The sequence below is a fragment of the Ambystoma mexicanum genome, chromosome 4q (genome assembly GCF_040938575.1).
Source record: "Ambystoma mexicanum isolate Mex_15411 chromosome 4q, UKY_AmexF1_1, whole genome shotgun sequence".
NCBI classification, from domain to species: domain Eukaryota; kingdom Metazoa; phylum Chordata; class Amphibia; order Caudata; family Ambystomatidae; genus Ambystoma; species Ambystoma mexicanum.
The window spans coordinates 108,117,458-108,139,469 of NC_090928.1; the positions used below are offsets into that span (position 1 = coordinate 108,117,458).

General features: G+C 43.5%; 1 protein-coding gene across 1 annotated transcript in view; it reads left to right on the top strand.

Moving 5' to 3' along the window:
• CLVS2 (clavesin 2) overlaps positions 1-22,012 on the top strand; it is a 409,036-nt gene that overhangs the window by 303,122 nt on the left and 83,902 nt on the right. Inside the window, exon 3 of the mRNA XM_069607559.1 lies at positions 20,097-20,207. Within this exon, the coding sequence (XP_069463660.1) occupies positions 20,097-20,207 (111 nt within the window). The remainder of the gene's footprint in view (positions 1-20,096; positions 20,208-22,012) is intronic.

A 22,012-nucleotide genomic window follows, 5' to 3' on the forward strand; every position in this document is an offset into this window, starting at 1 on the left:
GTCCTGGGGGATCTGTCATCCAGGTGGCCAGAACACAGCCATCACTTTTGGATCCTGTTCCTGGGGGTGTACCAGTGCAGGAGGATCACCTGGGTGAGGGGTGTTCGGGGAGCGGGAGTGGGACACCTGATGGTGAGATGCAGTATCCCCCTCCCTGTAACACCTTTACCCAATCCTACCCGGTAGGATATTTGGGAACTTTACCCCCCTTCCGCCTTTCCCTTCACAAACACTTTCACACAGACAACCCGCTCTGGAAGAAAACAGACTCACACCCGAGCATTGTACCTGACACATCCCACTACTATAGTCAGGCAAGGTCAGGCAATTACTGGTAACCACTCATACCACACTTCCATTAAGCTTCCTCATACAGATAAAAGGCTCAGCCCAAGAGCACACTCTGAGCGAGGCAATACACATGAAGGAACAGTGTTTTCTAGATGGCAGCTGAACGAGGAGAGACAGACGATAAACCAAGGAGGATGCACAATTAGGGAGATGCCTTGACCTTTCAGGCAAGAAACCGTTACTTTCCAGAAACCTTCAGATAAAAAGCGTAAGGTCAGGAAACCAGACTGCATTGTGTGTCGGAGATATCTGTGCCCTCCTTCATGGCTGACCGAGTCGGGGAGGGGCAGCAGTCGCCGTGGTACCGTCCTTGGTTCCAGTATCAAAGCAGCCACAAAGAGATCAACACAGCTGATGAGTTGGGGAGACCAATGCAAGACCGGTCTGTGTTGAAGTCAAGGTTGCAAGCCACAACATTGTATAAAGAGTGCAAGAACAAAGATTAGTAATGCGTGTGAGGAAAGATACAAGGAAAACTTAATTGCTGATGGATGTTTAAACTTTAACAGAGAAAGATTCAAAACCAGTGACAGAGTGGATCGGCATGTGAGTGTGCTCAATCGAAGGTCTCTCTGAGGTATCGAGACAAGAATTGGTAGTAGCAAAAAGTAAAAGATGAAAATGAGAAATTAAGTGAATCGAAGTGGTCCTGCGACGGTGTGAGCAAAATCTCACTTTGTATCGCTCAATCAAAAGTCTTCGATTTTTTATATAAAGAGGAAAGCTTAGAAAGTGAGATTACATAGTCCGAGCCTGAATGAGGGAGACCAATTGTGAACATTGTAGCTTAAGGGATCCGAGCCCGAACAAGGGAGATCCATTGTCTGAGGCCGATCGAGGGAGACCAATTGTGCACATTGTGTTAAAAGGGGGTCCAAGCCTGAAGGAGGGAGACCCATGGTGAACAGTTGACCCGAGAACTTATGAATATGAAAATCCTGATAAGAAAGGAACTTTGGTGCTTGTTTGTTATGTCAGGCCCTCCCCAGAGTTTTATTGGGAAAGAGACTTTGGTGCCGAAAGCCCTGATACCTATGCTTCAAACTATATCCTCGTAGCAGAGAAGCCAGAGCGGGTGCGAAGATCGAGCGTGCCACCTTGTCATGTGCTGAAAACGTGGGGAAGGGAAAACTGCTCGACTATCCTGACATATCATTTCTCTTAAACAATTTTCTTTTTGCATACATTGTTGTCCCACACCATTTGTATTTAGAAGTAAGGATTTGTTTCGATTTTTGCTAGGCCATGTGGAGGGACCTCAAACGTATATAACCCTAGACCCCAACAAAACAAGTTATTGGATAGGCAAGAAATCACACTTGGACCAATAGTTATAAAGAAAGAAAATGGCTCGTTATAGGCCCTTTATTCATACATTATACATACACACAATATATATATATATATCTATATATATATATATATATATATATATATATATATATAGATATATATATATATATATATATATAGATATATATATAGATATATATATATATATATATAGTCAATTATAAAAAAAAAACATTAAAAAAGCATCACTGTTAGAATGGTTGCAGAAGACTCCTTAATCTCGGCCACCACAACAATGCTTAGTCCCAGAGCAGATAGGCAGAGAGATCACTTGGGCTAACGGGGTCTGGAGCGGAGCATCCTCCCTCTCAGCGAGACTGCATCACCCGGGGGTCTAGTTCTATCTGTCTTTCCTAAGAGGAATACCTCTTCTCTTTATGGGGGAGTCCCCATCCCGGTAGGCTACCAGACTGCCTTCGGCCGAAGAGCAGACAATAAGCATTAGCAGCCAATAGTGGAACATTCCAGTTAGAAGTGGAAAAACCCAGATTCTCTTCCTTGCCTTCTTTCCCACCCCTTATCACTACACCTGCAGACTGCTCCGACTCCCTTTCTGGCTCGTCCTTCGGCAGACAATACATCAACTATTCCGTGCAGTTAGTTCATCTGACATCATTATGTGACCTTGCCTGCGCTGCAAAAATACACGTTTACTTACTGAGCCCACGAAAACGGAGGCTTTCATTGCGGTATTGGAAGTGAATGTCCAAAATAGCAGTGCATTGGTGCCATGTTGTTTTAGCTCATTTTCTGCACACACACTACACTACACCCCTGGGACAATCAACTACCATAACCCAGTGGGTGAAAAGATGGTTGACAAAACTTCCGAAACATCCTCCACAAATTCGGAATACACAAAATACAACAACACCAACAAATAAAAATAACTAAAACCCCAAAAACCAAAATATGGTACGCAACCCCTCGGGAATCCAAGCAAACAACTGACCCCACCAGTTTGCGTCCTGATTCTGGGTGACCTAAGCAATAAGATCTTTCAACCTACCAATATGTTTTTCAATGGAACGGAAATGATCCTCCAAATTTAAGCAACACATCCCTTCTATGGCATCACAACCTAAATTATGCTTATAAACAAATAATAAATAGCAGCTCTATTCTGCAAAATAGCCTTTCACTACCAAATAAGATAATTTAATCATGGGTTTATTTTCCCTGGCTGCCAGGACCCAAATTCCTATTATCAAAATGGCCAGCACCAAAACTTCAGCTTCAGACAATAAATGCACATCAGAATTACAATAGGGTGACAGGGCAATATTATGGACAGATTCCATAGATCGACGAACAGCAGGCTGCAAAGGAAACATAATTAAACCAAGACAAGTTTAAGCACAGGGGCCGCCCGAAATATTAGCAGGGATATATGAATAGGTATATTGAGGTAAATTAGGTATAATTTCCTCAGGAAAATAACCAACCCGTAGCGAGTTTCACATGATACAGGTGACTGGTTGTATAAACAGTAAAATTACACACCATGTTATTAGAGGTCATCATGCACATAAACGCTGCTCAAAACCAGTTTTTTCTGTATCTTTGTTTAAATCTAGCTGTTGACATTTACCGATATAGTTCGGATCACAAGTCATTTGATAACAAACATCAGCAGGAGCGATATTGTAAGTGATGATACTAGTTATATTCTTCCATCTGCGGTCCGTGTCCACACAATACTCATAAATGGAAAAAGAACTCTGTACTTCAGAATCATCTATCTGAGAATCCTCATGCATTACCTAAAGGAGATATTGCAATACCGTGGTAGGTGTTGGTATAGCTACAAGGCAGGTGGAAATCAAATTTGCGGAATCGTGTACATCCGCCAGACAGAAATGTGAAATATTTAATACCTGTCGTGCCAGGTAAACCCATATATTCTCAGGTTGCCTGACAATGGCGGAATAGCAATTCTCCACAAAGGACATAGAAACTGCAGAAGAGGGCGAGGCATTACGCTTGCTCCCTCGTCGTTTTGCGCACCACGATATGCTGCAATGGACGCATCATCGGGTGCAAAGGTGGTAGCAGACGTGTCAGTCCTCATCCAAACTCCCATTCTGTAGAATGGAGACATTTGCCACCTCTACAAGCATGTCCCGGGGCCCTCCTGAAAGGCCTCCACTGCGCTCCACACAGGCAATCAGTATACTTAGGATCTAAAAAATTTGTATTAAAAAACAAGTTATCAGTGGAGTACATCATTCGCGCAAATAACATTTGTCGCCACAATATGAGTCAATTTCCTTTTTCCATGTTCCATCACAAGAACCACCTGATCCTCTCCTGATGCTATTACATCCGCTGGGACGGGCGAAGCATTAGGCTTTTCCACCCACACCTTGGCACCCAGAACCATTGTATCTGATGAGCCAAAACCCTTGTCCCCACGAGTTGGTATTACCGTAGGTGGCTCCCCTTTCTTCACCATAGACAGTTTCACACGTACCAGTATCAATTGTGTCACCCTATCTCCCTTATGGATGGGCAAAATATTCTCTCCACTATTCTTAAGAATTACTTTGATCTCTCCCTGATAGTCTGCATCCACAATCCCTCCCAACACCTGAATACCTCTTAGGGCTAAGCCAGATCTAGGGGCAATTAATCTCATATGTTCAAACGGAATTTGCACCGCAATCCCAGTATCAATCACCCCAATGCCCCAGGCTCAAGTCGGATTTCTTCCCACGCATGCAGATCCACCCCAGCAGACTCAGGAGGGGCTTGATAAGGAGCCAATGCCCCAGGAAACATTTCCCAATACAAGAGGGTTTCCATAGCTCTGTTAGGTCTGACTTGTAAGGCTGGCGTTAACATGCACATCAATGGAGTCTCACCGTTCACAATGGGACGGTTGTTGAGAATCTGAACCGCATACAACACATGCTCTCGCCACCCTTTCAGGGTGCCCTCACCCGTTTTGCGCAGCTGTTCTTTCAACAATCCATTAATTCTCTCAATTAACCCTGAAGCCTGAGGGTGATATGGGACATGAAAGATCCATTCAGCACCTTTTTCCTGACAATAGTTTAAAACAACTTCCCCTTGAAATGTGACCCATTATCACTTTGAATCTGTAAGGGAACACCATAATACACAGCCACTTGATCTAACAATTTGATTGCATTCAATTGGGTGGCTCTTTTACATAGCAACACCATTAAATAACCAGAGTATGTGTCTACAACAGTACACACATGTTGACATCCTTGGCTAATAGGTAGGGGGCCGATATAATCCATCTGCCAGATCTGTCAGGGCAATTTTCCCCATTCCAATGTGCCGTGAATCATATGTGGAATAGATCTCTGTTTCTGATGTTGACACACGGGACATTTTAAAATCACTGTTTTCACAATCTCTAATGGGAGGCTAATTCCCCTGTCTTGTGCCACCTGATAGTAGCTTTTTCTCCGTGATGCCCACTCTTCTGGTGGTGCCATTTAGCAAACCATTCCAAATCACCTTCCACAGACCTCGTGTCCATGACCGAAATCTTGACATGTTCATCTGCAACAGAATTGAACCATTGTTCTGTTGAATCTGTTGCACAATGTGCTTCAATATGATACACAGTTACTGCAGTATGCATTAACATTTCAGCAATGTCTTGCCACAATTCCTTTCCCCACACTTCTTTGCCATGAATTTTCCATCCATTCTTTTGCTTGCCAAGTAGGCAACCACACCACCAGCCCATTCGCAATGGACCAGGAGTCTGTATAAATATAACAGCATCCAGGTGCTTTCTGTTTCAAAGCCTGATACACGGCATACAATTCTGCAAATTGGCTATGGTTTCCTTTTCCAGAGGTGGTTAACACCTTTTTCGATTTATTATTATATGTGACTGCTTTCCAGTGTCGCTCAGTTCCCACATATTTAGCTGATCACTAAACCAGGCATGTTCAACTTGCTCACTCGTTCAATCACCATAGGGGATTTCCCATTTAACTGGAGATTCACAGATTTCCCTCCCCTCCTCGGGCTCCAGATCTACTAATGGAACCCCTGCCACTTGCTTGTGTAGTTTCGCCCCTCCGCCCTTTCCAGATCTTGGATGTAACATTTCCATTTGATAATACTAGCCTCTTGTGCATGCCCTATTCGATGTGTTTTAGAGGAGCTCAGTACCCACTGCATGATCAGTATTTCCAGTCGGATTAATACATCATGACCCACCATCATTTGTTCCCTATCCAGGAGTGCCCAATAACATGCCAACAATTGGTTCTCAAAGGGAGTATATTAGTCACCAACCTCAGACAACTTCTGACTCCAAAATCCTAAAGGTACCCGCTTCCTGTCCTGTTTTTGCCACAAACTCCAGTTTGCATAGGTATCCTGTACAGATACATTCAGCTCCACCTCCCCATCTGGCAATGGCCATAGATGAAGTACTTTCTGTATAGTATATTTTGCTAGTTGGAACGCTCTATCTTGCTCCTCACCCGATCCAAAATTGAATTTCTTGCGTGCCACTTTGTAGAGGGGCACCAAAATCTGCCCCAAATGTGGTATATGTTGTCTCCAGAATCCAAACAATCCAATGAACTGCTGAGCTTGTTTCTTAGTCCTCAGAGTGGGAAACTCTGTGATCTTTTGCTTAGCTTTTGGCACCATTCCGTGATGCCCATTCTGCCACTGAATCCCCAGAAAAATCACGGTCTCTGCTGGACCCTGGGTCTTTGCTTCATTAATTTCCCATCCTTCCTTTTGTAGTCCTTCCATGATAAGATCTAGGTGCACTCGCACACTATGCTCATCCATTTCCTGTATCAATATGTCATCAATGTAATGCACAATTTGCACAGAATTTTGACTAAATGTTCTGCCACCAGCCGGTGACAGATTGTCGGGCTATGCATGTATCCCATTGGCAGGCATTGGAACATATACGGCCTCCAATTCCTGGAAAATGCAAATTGCTCCTGACATTCATCCACAATCAGTACGGTGAAGAAGGCATTAGCCAAGTCCAACACCGCATACCTGGTTCCCTCAAACTTTTGTACATTTTGAATCAAAGTCACTGCCTCAGGGACTGCAGGTATTAATGGAGGAGTGTATTTATTCAACTCACGATAATCTACAGTCATCCGGTATCTTCTGTCAATTTTTTTAACAGGCCAGACCGGATTGTTCCAAGCCGTGGTCAAGGGGAGCAATACACCGGCTTCGACATACCCTTTGATGGTGTCTTAAATTTCCTTTTCCCCCCCGGGAATACAATATTGTTTCATGGATACTCTTTTTGTGGCTAACAGGACCAGCACTAGGGGCATCTTCAACTTTCCTACAATCACGGGGGTAGAGGTTAGAGCACTCACCCTGAACTTATAAAGTTTCCCTTCCAATTCGAGGGTTAGTCCCCCTAGAATGTCAAATCCAATAATATATTCAGGGATCGGGACAATTAACACCTGATAGGTGTTCCTTTTAAAACCTCTGATTTTCATAGCAATTTTAGTCTGAACTGCAGGAGTCTCTTTTCCCCCTAAGCCTGTAATCGTTAAATGTCTTCCCTTAAACCTTGAAGGATTCCCATGTATAAATGAGGCCTCTGCCCCGGTATCAATTAAGGCGCGTAGCTCCTGTATATTTCCTGTATATTTCCTGAGTGCCAAAATAATTTCACCAGGCCGTCTGTCTACCTTAATATGGGCAGTTATTACCTGAGTTTGATCACCATCCTATTCATACTTTGAGTGCAAATGTTTAGACTCCATTTCCACAATTGCACTCACCGTTTTCCCCAAATTCGCACAAGTCGGATGGTTTGATGGATGGATACCTAGGGACTCATCGTCCCCCTCCTCAGGGGCGGTGCAGAAGGGACCTCACCCCTTTTGGGCTAATGTACCTCCTGTCATTTCACTTGTTTATAACGCTCTTTCCCATCTAGTACTCTGACTCCCTTTCTGGCTTGTCCTTTGGAGGACAATACAACTATTCCCTGCAGTTAGTTCATCTGATATTATTATGTGACCTTGCCTCTGCTGCAAAAATGGACGTTTACTTACTGAGCCTACGAAAACGTAGGCTTTCAATGTGGTAATGGAAGTGAATGTCAAAACTGGCCGCGCATCGGCGCCATGTTGTTTAGCTCATGTTTCGCACACGCACTACAGGATTGGCAATAGGTTTATTAGTATAGGCACTTCTATTTTGACGGAGACTTCACTAGGACTGCGTTATTATTATTTGATGGCCGAGCTTGCTCCCATTCTTAGATTTAGGATTAGACAGGTGTCCTACCAACCCATTGAAGTTCAAAAACACCATTGAACTGTGATCACTTCTGTCTGTCTTCACTGTTTGATACCATGACTTCCTTACAGTACCTTCTTCATTGGTCGCTATTCCATACTTTCGTTGTCTTCTTTATTGTATTCCCCTGTGCTCTGCTCCTTACCTTTTTCTTTTGTCTGGGAGGGAGAAGTTTTGTGTCCTGTGCTTTTCCCCTGCCCTGGCCCTGTATGCATGTGGAATGCCTGGTTGGAATGCTGCTGTGTGGAATGTTGCTGTACGCGTGCCCTGAGTTTTCCTGGAATATCAGTTGGTGGCTGAGACCCTGAGTAAATGGGAGTCAGTGGATATTTTTCTCACCTTCCTTGTCACTTACCTATGGACTTACCTCTTGTTCAACTTGTCAACATTGATCCCAAGAAAAGTGCTTCACTTCCCCAACTACAGTGTTTTCATAATTGCAAGTAAGCACACTCCTTCTTAAATCATCCAGTGCATCAGTCTCTTTGTTGACTTCCAACAGTGCAAAGGAGAAATACACCTTGGTGGTCGAGTTAAGGGAGCTGTTTTGGAGGATGCCATGTTAGGCACTTTTGAATAATGTCTACTGAAACATCTATGATAGCAGGAAATAATTCCTGCCAAAACCAAAAAGAAGATGGTTAAACACGCATAGGTGGTAATGTAAGTTTTATCAGATTCTTCTTGGTAAACTGATAAAATAATGTCCCCTGGGGTGCACAGAGTGGCTGTACGGTGGGCTATCTCAAAGAAACACTTCTAACATTGAACACAGCCTCTACTAACTGCAGGCTTTTCAGCATAACTCTTACCTCTTAATTTCCAACTCAAAACCTTGTATCTCTTCAAATCGTCTGGGAACCAACTTTCACCATTCTTTCGAAAACTCTATATCTATCCCAGCTGACCTCCTTTCCATTGCTGGCCAAAATACATTAAAGTGTCCAGTTTCTGTGTGCCCTATGAAATGAACGTCATATTCAGGTGCTAAAAAGAGAGGAGTCAGTTAACCAGCACAGCTGATGCGAGGTAGGGCCAGCAGGGCTTCTGGCATATTTTATTTCTTTGTTCATCCTGAGCAATGATGCGCGCAAAATGTGCTGGACATGACTAGATAACATTCATTTTTTGTGCTCTCCACATACATCAGGGAGGGTTAAGGGCCTTCTTAATTTGTTTTTGCCATTGTTGCCCACATGGTGCTTCGGAACAGCACTTTTCCAAGTTAGCTGCCCGCCTCCCCTGAGTACTGGAGTGCCCTGATGCCTGCCCCTGACCTGCGCTGATTTATCCCTCTCCCCCTTCTTCCAGACCCATGGGGAACTGACAGGCGAATATCCGGCCCTCCGACACCAAGCCCCACAAACAAAGGCCCCTGTCTGACCCTGTTTGTGCCTGGATGCACTGGTTCCCTCCCCACCCAGGGGAGGGCTTCATTCTCATCCTCTGCACAACCTGGTGATGTCATCTGGATTATGGGGCTGATGGTGAGCCCTCGCGCCTTGGTCCTCCAGATCTTGAGGACACATGCAGACTGTGAGTAGGCAGCTCACCTAAGGTTGTCGCTCCGTGACTTTACATATGCAGCAACTGTTGCCTCATGTGTTCAATTGTGCCTTGCTTAAAAATCGAATTTGGGCATTTTTTACATCTGCAGTCACTATTGCCTCATGTGTTCAATTGTGCTTTGCTTAAAAATCGAATTTGGGTGTTTTGTACATCGCAGTCACTGTTGCCTCATGTGTGTTCAATTGTGTTCTGCTTAAGAATCAAATGTGGGTGTTTTCTTTACATCTGCAGCCACATTTGCCTCATGTGTTCAATTGTGCTTTGCTTAAAAATAATTTGGGCATTTTTTACATCTGCAGCCACTTTTTCATCTGGATGTGCATAGAGTCCCCCCCGCCCTCCCCCCTCCCGATTCCTCACCCCTTCCTCCCCTCCTATGTGTCTCTTACACTTATTTGCTCTGTTAGTCTTGCCCTACACCCCCCCGTCCCCTCTCTCCCTTCTTCATGTATAGCTCTTGCATTATTTTAACGACCGTTAGTCACGTGCAGTATTTTTTGTATTCCTTCTGTCCTATGTTGTACCACTAAACGCATAGCACTTGCCCATTCTGAATATCCCAATGCCTATTAAGAATGTTAATCTTGTTTAGCTTCTCACCCTCCCTGCTTTGGAGCACTTTGAAATGCTTGTTAAGCTTATAGGCGATATATAAATAACCAATAAATAAAAATAAAGATCTATGCATTTACATTTAGCTTGAAACACCCTCTTACCTACCAAAGTGCACACAGATGCCTCCCTTCCCTAGCATATTCCATTCTCTACCAACTGTATCTGGCCCTGTTCCAACTTCTTCTATCATTGCAACTGGTGTGGCTGTAGTGGTCGCAATTTCCATTTAAAACCCATCCTACACCACAAGTTAGGGGTTATTGTTGGGGCAGAAGTTAGGTACTGGCACCCCTAGTGTTTCACTTCTTTATGTGTCATCCAGTCCCAATTGCACCCCACCCACAGATCAGGGAGTATTCTGCTGGCCAGGGCCCAAAGACATTTCATTGGACCATTGGCGGTGAAGGTATAGTCTGTCAGCTCACAGTACTAACCGGCACACTGCCAAATGTTTCTCCAGGGCCACAAATACTCCAGCTCTCCCACATTATTTCCCAGAAGTCTCGACCAGCTGTGTTGTTCCACATCTTCTCAGATGGAAAGCAGCTCAGAGTTCAGGTAATCTTGTACCTCTTTGCATGCCTTATCCTACTGTAGCCTCATTCCTTCTGTTAGCATGCTCTTCATCAGTTGCTGCAATGATTCTCGGGTCATGGCGGAGAGTTTCAATAACATGCTGCTTGCCAATGTTAATATTGGCATTGGAAAGCTCTGCCCCTGATATAAGCCTGGTGGCTTCTTCTGAGCAGTCTACGCAAGCATCTAAATTTGGCCTCTTATGGATATCCCAAGCCGCAAGCCCAAAACTTGCCCCATTCCAAATCCTATGTACTTCATCACTTTTCTGGTGTCCTTCCTGGAACTCCTCATTCTGCTGTTGGAGATCGATCGCAGCGCCCTCAGAGCAACTGGGGAAATGTCTGGAAAACTAAAAGACAGACAGGGGCACAGTAAACATGATGGTAGCTATCATAGCATTTAAAACAATGTGGCTATACCCTTACCTATGTAAATTAGACAGTTCATCCGACCAAAGACTCTGACTATGTATTTCAGTGTGCTTCATAAACTCCCTAATCTTAACCTTTGGAGCCATCAGATGTTGAACCATTGTACAAGATCTATTATCTATGTCTCTAGTAGAACAACAAAAAGCATTAAAAGAATTTGAACAAATTATTATCATCTGAGTATCATTCCTAGAATCTAATGTAGTCAGTAACTATCGCACTAGCTGTGGGGAGCACCCAGAACTCTTCCCTTACAGCACACTCGGGTCTTCAGTCCTACACTTTCCTGTTACCAAATGGACAAAGTTCAAAGTTCCAGGGAATGACTCTCTTCTCCAGATTCCCTTAACTTATATGAAAAGTTCAAACAAAAAATAGTCAAGTTCCTTAGTACCCAAGAGGATCAATCGCTTCTCTTGGCACATTCACAGTTCTCAGGGAAATAGCTCCCTTCCCCAGGTTTCTCTCTACCTTCAATATGATTCAAAATCCTAAGGGTATATATCTTCCCAGGGATTCTTCTTTTACTGCATTACAACTAGGATGCAGGTCCTATACTCGCAGGTCACCTGGGATATTCCCCTGTCATGCCCTTCTTACAGATTTACAATAGTTCACATTTTCAAGGGCATGAATCTTCTTTGAGATTATCCGTCTATTATAACTTGTATACACACTTAAGTTTGCCTGGTGTAATCTCCTGCCAGGACTTTCATGCAATCTTTCAAACACTTCTCTTCACCTGGTATACTCGCCTGCATGGAATTTACTTTACATTTGATCCATGAAGTGAGATTAAACCATTGTTGGCATCAACCCTTGTTTCAATATTCATTTCCACTTTTACCAAATGATTCTCTTTGTTCCTTTTCCAAGAGCTTTCACCTTCACTTTGCTTCCTCCCTTGGGATATGTCTTCAACAACCCAACTGTGGTGTGCTACACAAATTTGTTAACTTCTTCATTGGCTTCTCCTTGTGTCTCTCGCTTAATTCGCATGGAACTTTGCACACTTTCAGGCAACCCGGTAACCCATCTGTTTCCACGGGGTTTACCAGTTGTTTCTTGCATTCTTTTGCTTTGGTTCCCTTCAACTTGCTGGATCGATGTGTGTCCCATTAGCCGCTGTGTCCTTTTCTGCAGTGTGCGGTTCCCACTGCCTTGTGTTCACAGGCGGCAAACTGTGTGCACTGTCTGCTGTTTGGACTCACCTCCACACCGTTTTCCATATCGTACTTTCCCTCACCGTGGTGTTCGGCATCGGCACACGTCGTGGTGCAGCCCCGCATCCTTAGATCTCTCGTCCTCTGCCTGTCAGCTCTAGTAGTTTTAAACTGCCCGGCATGATTACATAGTATCCAAAGCCTAGACCATTGAGTTGGTTTACCAGTGTTAGTCATCTTCACTTCTTTATTGCTCTTTTTTTCATCTCAGTTGTTACCAGGTTGTACCTTGTATGACGTTGAGTAAGCTGATATTGGATCATATTGGGAGTTATAATTACTGCGCCCTGCCTTTCCTTTGTCCCAGCTTTTAATATACTGTTCTTTGTGGCATTTTGGGGAGTACTTAAAATAGACCTAGTAAGAGGTTGAGGGAGAGTGTTCAATATGCCATTGGGGTATGAGCAACAGAGGAACCATCCATAAAAGGGAATGGAGAGCATGTTGCTTTCCCCAATGATGTCATGTCATCTCCCTGAATGTCACCTCTGCCCAGGTGTTCCTCTTTCATATAGCCACCCCCAGTGTCAGGATCAGGTAGCAGCTGCTGTCAAATGGCCACATGGGGAGAGGCTACCTCAGAGAAAGGAGTGATGATATAATTAGATTCATAGCACTTCAGACATCTCAAGTATTTGTGTTGCATTAGTAATAACAAGCATAGGTTTCTTATAGACCCGGGATAATGGTGAAGATTAAAGACTTTACATATTTAGTAATTAATTATCTGTCTGATGCAAGTCATACAGGAAATCGCATATAGCGCCCAGGAAGGACTTCATATGGTCTAAGGCCTGTTTTTCTATTTGGAGTTCTTATCATACTGAACAACACCAACAGCAGGGCCTCAGGCCATTTCAAACCAGTTTCCTGACATAACTTTGCTAATTTATATTTGAGGACCCCATTTCTACTGTTCACTGTTTCTGCAGATTGGGGGTGGTGAGGGCAATGCACATTATGTTGAACTTTCAGAGTAGACAGAAGAGATTTTACAATGTTATTCACAAAATGAGTGACCTGGTCAGTTGGTGAGCAGGTACAAGTGGATCTAGATCATGCCTTAGAGGAGGTGCAATGTCGTTGACGTTGGTGTTGCCTGGTGATGGCGGGGATGGCCTGTGGGAACAGAGGGAGAAAACACGTGTCAGTGGAGCCTTACCTGTTGTCTGAGCAGGGATTTGGGCCCTTGGTCCTCCTGGTCTGAACAGTTTCGAACAGGAATTCCCCTTTTCTTTGTCTGCACTTCACTTGGGAGGCTCAGACGAGAGCTGGCCTTGATATAAGAGTTAAGAGCAGAAAGGAAGAGGCAGAGCTAAGAAGGTGGGTGGGCATAGGCCATGTGACCTAGATCCACTTGCACCTGCTCATTGACTGCAAATGAAAAGGGGCTGTAGGGCTGCTTAAATAGGGAAAAGGGCGGCAAATAAGGAAGGCACCAACAGTTTAAGTGATTGACAGGTGGGTGGGGCTTAGGCCATGTGATCTAGATCCAAAATGCCACAAAGAACAGAAGCCGACAACAAACGCATATCCCTCTTCAAAGCGGTCAAGCACTGCATCAATCCGCTTCCCGACCCTGCTATACCACATGCCATTGAAAAATACACCGCCAACAATACCTTCTTCATCAACAAAATCAGCAAGATTCGCAAGCACACAGACACCAGCTCTGCAGCCACAGACCCATCTCATGTCCCTCCTTGCGAAATCTTCACACCCTGGACAACATTCAAGACACTCTCAACAGAGGACCTGGCAGAAAACCTGGCCGCTCTCAAAGCCACATCGTACACAGACGACATCCTCCCAGCATCCATCCTCAAGACCCTACCCGCAGAAAGTCTTCTTCACCACCTGGAGACCATCAACAGCTGCCTAACTCAAGGGACCTTGCCATCGACCCTAAAAACAGAACAAATCTTCCCTCTACTAAAGAAACCCACTGTGGATCCCGACAATCTAGGTAATTATCACTCCATCATCCATCTTCCCTTGATAGGTAAGATCATTGAGTAAGATGGAGCCTCACAACTGCAACAATACATCGACAGAAACAATCTCCTCCAAACCTACCAATCCGGGTTCAGACCCAGATGCAGCTGGGAGACAGCAACCATACAGGTGTTTGACAATGCCCTTAAAATCCTTAATGACAGCCACCACTGACTCCTGGTGGTACTCAGCCTCTTGCCCACTTTCGACACAGTAGACCACCAGGCGCTTACAGACACCCTACATTGGTGCATGAGGATCAGCAACCTTGTCCTACTCTGGTTCAAGTCCTACCTCGCCAACCGCCAGCAGTTCAGATGGACTCCTATAGATCACCCATGCTACCTGTCACCTGTGGAGTCCCACAGGGCTCCATTCTCTCCCCAGTGATCTTCAATCTATACATGGAGCCACTGGGAGCCCTCTTAGCCACACACAACATCCACATCCACAATATGCCAACAACAAACCGCTATACCTCAAGATAAACTCCATCAAGGACATCCATAGGCTCAACTGCCTCTCGCTGATCCTGTCGTGGATGTCCAATGTATACTTGAAGCTAAATCCCTCCAAGACTGAATTCCTACTCCTCACCAACAACACTGAACACCCAGACATACAGACCTGGCTATCAACTCTGAACTCTGAGGGCTTCACACCTAAGCTTGTCTCCTGCGCCATGTCCCTCGGGTTCCACATCGACAAACACCTCTCCTTCAAGACACATGTAGCTAAGAAAACTCAGACAGCTTGGTATCAGCTCTCCCTCCTGTGGAACATCAAGCCCTTCCTCTGTCTAGACAGCTTTAGATCCACTGTTCAAGCACTGGTCCTATCCCACCTGGATGGGGGCGATGCACGCCTCGAAGGCCTCCCTTCATCCTCCTTTGTGCCCTGAGAAGTGTCCTAAATGCTGCCGCACGTCTCATTAAGGGTCTATGCAGATACGACCACATCACCCCGGAACTCATCGACCTTCACTGGCTCCCACTTCACACACAAATTACCTTCAAGACTTGCTGCATCATTTATAAGGCAGTCACCCTCAAGTCACCCAGGTACCTCGCAGAGAAACTCAGCATCTCCAGCGAACAGCCCACCACCAAAATCTAGGACACCTGCAGACTTGAAATCTGCTGCTGCAAAAAGGAAAGGACCAGAAAACAGGCCTTCTCTGCCTTCACCCCAAAACTATGGAACTATGAAACATTAAGCCTTTTTTGATGTTTTTAAAGCTAAAGATTAAAGCAAAAGAAGAGCTAGCAAATGTCCTTCTAGAGAAAGATGTTGCTTCACAAACCTCTTGGATCAAGTTTGTAAAATCAGAACTATCCTGCATTGTTTCAATGAAGGGTCAATTTAAAGAAACACTTGATAACTAATATAAAATGTGCTTTAAAAACTACTATAGAAGTTGCAGAGAAATCTAAGCATTATCAAAGCAAACAAATAAGGCTTTAGATAAGATCTTATATTTTACAACCCTTTTTAAAACAGTCTCACTTGCAGTCATAATCTGCGATTATTCCTAAATTGTGATTTCATTCTATTTCTATTAATGATGAGAACTATTCTTGGAGCCAAAAGATGTTTGAGGATCAGTTTTTGCACATTTTGCCCAACAATATTAGAGTGCCAGGTGCACTTCTTATTATTTTGTCCTGTTTATAAGTTCAAAATACATTTGTCGATTCTACCTGTTTTAAGAAAGTATAATGTTTTTATTTTATTTTTTACATTTATAAAGCGCACAATGCAGTCCTTGGGCCTCGTGGTGCTGTAACTAATATGTAACTAATATGTAACTAAGTTAATATAGCCTAACTGCTTACCTGCTTTATTATTTCTGAAATCATGCAAAACCATGGGCGGTACTTGGGGTTTGATTGCTTTTTTTTGTCTTAATGGCAATCATTTGATTGCTCAACTGGAACTGGTCTTAGTGTTTTAATATTATTTGCCATATTTGGCATTATGCGATTTTAAAATTAATTTCTCTGATTTTATGAGTCGATTTTAGATGTTATAATCTGCATAATGGAGTTTATTAAATCCTTTGTAGGGTCTAAATTGCGATCGATTTTATGAATTAGCTTGTTGACCATTTCAACTTGATTCGAGATTTCAAAGATGAAGTCATTTCTAGGTATATTAATTTGATTTTATTAATTGAGCTAAGATTTTATAATCTATATTACAATGGATTTTAGGAACTATCTTGATGGTTGGAAATGGCAAAAGATGGCAAGTTCTAACTTCTAAGTATTAATTCTATTAGATTGTTAACTGTATGTAACAGTGTTTTATTTACTGTATTGTATGTTTTATGGGTATTAAAACCAAACTAAAGAAGGAAAAAGAGGAAGAAGAGTTATCCATCCAGTACAATTATTTTCTAATAGCAATCAGTTTGCTCAATTATCGACCTCCAAATAGCTATCTTAGAAGAAGTTCCATTTATCCGTCAATAATATATTCTTAAGAATATAATTTTCTAATGATTTTGAAAACTACACCATTTTAAATCAAATCTCCTTATTTGTGCTAACGTATTTTGCCATATCCAAATATTTTAACTCAGACAAACTGCCATAGAGTTGATTATAATGACAATTGAATTTTCCCAGAAAATAAAATTAATAAAAATACACCTCTCAGATTATTAAAATAAAGGATTGGAGCCAATGTAATGTTTTGGGGGTGTTAGCAATATCTTATTATATCACTAAAATTGGAGAGCTGTGTGAAATATGTAGCTAACATATGGCCCCCTGATATATAAGTCCAATGTATCTCTCATGAGTCAAACAGGAAACCCATTGCTTTTTCCCAAGTGATTGAGTACAGTGGAAAAAGGTAATTTATAATGTTGTTGTGCTAGTCAGACCAATTATCATGTAATGGAAGATTGTGTTCTCGCCAACATTAGACACACTTGGTACTCCACCCTGCTTGCCATTTGTGGACCCAGCAATACCTCTTGTCAACCCATTCCAAGATTAGGATTTTTGATAAAAGAAAAGCTTTACCATCTAAGGGTAGTATTTGATGGGAGGAGTGCAAACCCTCTCCCTCTCCTAGCTCAGCCGAGAAACTCCCATCAAGAGAAAGGCAATGCATGTATCCCCTTTTTAAGTCTCCATGTTCTACTATTTCTCTACCCAGCTCACCTGCATCCATATACTTTATCTTGCCATGTGAATGCATCATGAAAAGGGACTGCCTCCACTGTCTGTTTTGTTCTCTGTATGGCACTTCTGGTTGAAGTCAAACATTATCAGCTAAAAAATACAAATACAAATGTGCTATGATTTGCTCCTTGAAACTTGAAAAACTTGAAAAATACAAATACAAATGTGCTATGATTTGCTCCTTGAAACTTTGTCTCCCTTCTCCAGCAACCTCCCCTGGGGGATTCTGCTTGTACTAGCTAGTGGCTAGAAAATGGATTGCCAATGACCAGGCTTCTATGCAAGTGAACTAGTGTTGAAAAAATAATTGGGCACAGTGCATCACCTGTCCAGTCCCTGCTCACCCATAGGCCTGTGTGCACAAAACATCTCCTGATTCCTGCCTCATGGGGAGAATGGATGAAACACTAGCACATTAGGGTACTACATAGAACAAATGTCAACACTGGATCAGATTTGCCTTTGTGCCACCCCTGCTCCCCTAGTAACCCAGCAGATAATGGCTACTACGATTTTGAACCTCTGGCTTGTTTTGAATGAAAAGTGGACACAACCAGCAGTGTGTCATCCTCTAAACATCACAGAGCTGCCACCCATGTCTGTCTCATCCCAGAAAAGATCCCAGTGCAACCCGCCTCAGCAGCACCATGTTTTCCCAGTTGATTGACTCAAAGAATGCCCAAAGCCCACCCTCAATAATTTCAGGGATTTGCCCTCCCATTAAGATCCACAGTCAACTTGGTGGTTAAACAAGCTGTCTGGGCCCACTCGCAGAAGGGCTAGTGCTTTCCCCTAATAAGGAAATAGCAACTGTGAGAATCGAACCCAAACTGTCCTCGGGTCTTAAGCACTCCAACACCCCGAACCATTCATAGGTGGGGAAGCAAAGATATCTGGGGCATGAGTGGAACTGACCAAGCGCCACAAGACCATCCCTCTCTCTCCACCAGAATTCCGTAAATTACCTTTCAGGATCATTACAGTGAAGCTCTGTTTTTCCTTGCCTGATTCTCTCTAAAAACATATTGACAGACAGCCGTTTGAATCAAGAAACCTGTCTTAGGGAGCCTGGCCATGCCTCACTTCCTCAGGCTGCTTAATTTTCCTTTGGTATAATTATGGTAAAATAGTTTCTAAAGGGTGTCAGTTGATTTAGACCCTTTAGGCAGCACCATATGATCCCATAATCCTTTAGATGACACAATTTTATCTTTCCTGTGTAGTTTCCTCATTCCAATGCTCTTGGATAGGTTTTAACATTGGAACTATAATCTACTCTATCTTAAACTCTTTGTAGTAGTATGTAGTTTTGATCAATACATGTTTTTGACAACTGAGCCTGTTATTTAAGTAATATGGCCCGAGCGGCGGGGGCATTACTGAGTCGGTAGTGCCCTCGCCGTGAGGGTCATATGGCTTTTAGTACCCAGGCCCACAAGATCTGCGTGACCGGGGCACTAAAAGCAAAAAAATGACCAAGAAAATGGCCGCCGGGAAAGGGAAAACAGAGTCCGTTTTCCCTTTCCATGGTGGCCATCGGGAGTGGACGCACTGAGAATACTTCTGTTCCCAGCGTGTCCGCTCTCGCAAAAAGAAGACAAGAAGGTAAGTGGGGTTGGGGTTGGGAGGGAGGAGGAAGAAAAAAAAAAAACACCTGGGTACCTGGCGGGGGACGAGGGAAGCCTCCAGTCATGTGGAGGCTCGGAGCGGGGATGGCCTCACTTTGAGTCTCCACACGGTTGGAGGCTTACATGCCACACCGCCAGGGATAAAGCAGGCATTAGGTAAGTGGGGTGGGTGGGGTGGGGAGGGTGTTGAGGTGGACGGGAAGGGAGGAATACAAAAAAAAACATACCTGAGTCCCCGGTGCGGGGCGAAGACAGCTTCTCAGCCGTGGGGAGGCTCTGAGCGGGGATAGCACCGCTTCGAGCTTCTCATTGGCTGAGTAGCTGCCATGTCCCTCGCCGGGTACTAAGATGTCTTAATGGGTTTTGTGAAAAGTATTCACAGAGTTGATCCTTAGCTTTCTTGACCTGGGTCGAACCTCAATACCTAGAACCTTTACTGGCTTCCCTATTAAGTCCTCACAGGAGGACCCTTGGCCTTGTGAGGGCCCACAGAGGACACTTTAGCTCTAGTTTGGAGGACTATATTGAGAAAAACGGATTATTGTCCTACAATTCTCAGCCTGCAACAGAAGGTGCCTGAGTGATCTTCATCCATCTTTGTTTCAGATGGCCTTATTTTTTTTTCTCCAGGAAATAGACCTTCCATTGTTAAGCACATATTCTTTTGTACTGTTTACATTAATTTGGAATGTTTTCAAATCAATGCTCAAGTGTTAACATTTTAAATCTTGAAAGAGAAATTGCATTTAATGTATGCGAATATGAGTACACTAAGGCCTTTCACTATTAAGGCAATCTAACTAAATATTGACTGTGTTCCATTCACGCCTTTTAATTTTTGTGTATTTTCCTGTTCTCTAGGACAGTTTTCCTGCTCGGTTTGGAGGAATCCATTTTGTCAACCAGCCGTGGTATATACATGCCCTATATACGGTGATAAGACCTTTCTTGAAGGAGAAGACGCGGAAAAGGGTAATTTTATTTTGGTAATCATAACTCTTATTGTTGTAGAAGAATGTATAGCTCACAACCCTCAACATAATGTTTAATGAAATCCTTTTCTATCTTTTGGTCTAGTGTCATTAGACAATGTTACAAATCAATACTGATTATTGAACTTAGAAAGCACGATCAGAAATGGCAGTTAATTCTATGAGGTTCAACTTTTACTAAGCCATTGAACACCATTATACATATTCAATGTAATGGGGCGGAACAGTGATGTTAATATCTCCAGTCCTTTGTTATTCAAGATATTAGTAGCCGGCGAGAGTCAAGCAGAATGCAACACGCATTCTGATTGGCTCTCACCAGGTCATTACCCGGCTGAGAATCCCTCGATTCTCGGCCGGGATTCTAGCCGTCTTGTCCGTGGTGGGGGGTATGGCAGCACCTCAGCCAATGAGGAGGCTTGAAGCAGGGCCATCCCCGCTGCAAGCGCCTCACAGCTGAGAAGCTGCCTTTGCCCCCCCACCGTGGACTCAGGTAAGGGTTTTGTTTGTTTTTTTTTCTTCCCCTTTCCTCCCACCACCCTGCCCTCCCCACGCCACTTACTTTCTGCCTCCTTTGTCCACTGCGGGTGGTGTGGCAGCCTCCACACGGCTGGAGGTTACCACCGTCCCCCACTGGGGATTCTGGTGCGTCTTCCTTTTTTTTCCCCTCCCCCAAACCCCAACCCCACATACCTTCTTCTCTGTCGTCTTTTGGGAGCGTACACACTGCGAACATTTCTGTTCCCAGCACGTCCATCCCCGATGGCCGCCATTGAAAGGGAAAACAGACCCCGTTTTTCCTTTCCCGGTGGCCATTTTCTTGGTCGTTTTTTTTCAGTCCCAAAATGCAGGTTAACATAGCATGTTTTTATTAATTTCCATTGTTCCTGTGAGCTTTACATTTTCTACTGGATTTGTGTAAGACTGACACATAACAAAAATACAACAATATGACTATACTGTCCCCTTTAACCTTTTGCACAGAGCCTTTCCCATGCGGCATTGTGTTTTCCTTAAAGAAGTGCCAATTCATTCACTCTCATAATACATAGTGTAGCGAAAAACGGTGTCCAGTCATAATATCGAATACAAAATTTCGAATGGCAAAAAAGTCGAATCAAAAATGTCGAAAAAAAAAATGTCGAATTATTTTTTTTTTCGATATTTTTTTTTGGGCTCTAGTTTATATAAAAAAAATAGGTAAAAACAAAAAAAAAAGAAAAAACGGGGGTTGGGGGGGAACCCCCCATTTCGAAAAAAAAACGTCATAAAAAATAAATTCGACACTATTTTTTTCGACATTTTTTTTTCGACTTTTTGACTTTCGAAATTTTTGATTTCGAAATTATGACTATAAACCGCGAAAAACTATGTGTGTGAATTTGAAGGATTGGATTTCTCGATGGGTGCGAATGTAAGCACTGTTGCTTAAATTGTGGGGTTGTATGCCAGGGCTCAGCCTTAGCACTTATTTTTAGACCCGACACTTATTGCCTCAGACTCACTTTATGAAGTGGTGATAGGCAGTGCATACATCAAGCACAATCAGCAGGTGCGACCTGTAATGTAACCACAAATATGTCAACACTGTGGGGAGCCGCTACGGGTGGTACAGCAGTGGTGCCCACCCACAGTGTCACAGGAGTGCTAGAAAAGTTGGGGCCCTAGCACTTATTATTTTTTACAAATTAAGCCCTGGATGCATATATGCCTGAATTCTGCCCATACCCCCACCCACTTCACACACGTTTGTGGCCCACTTTACAACGGGACATGTGCATCATC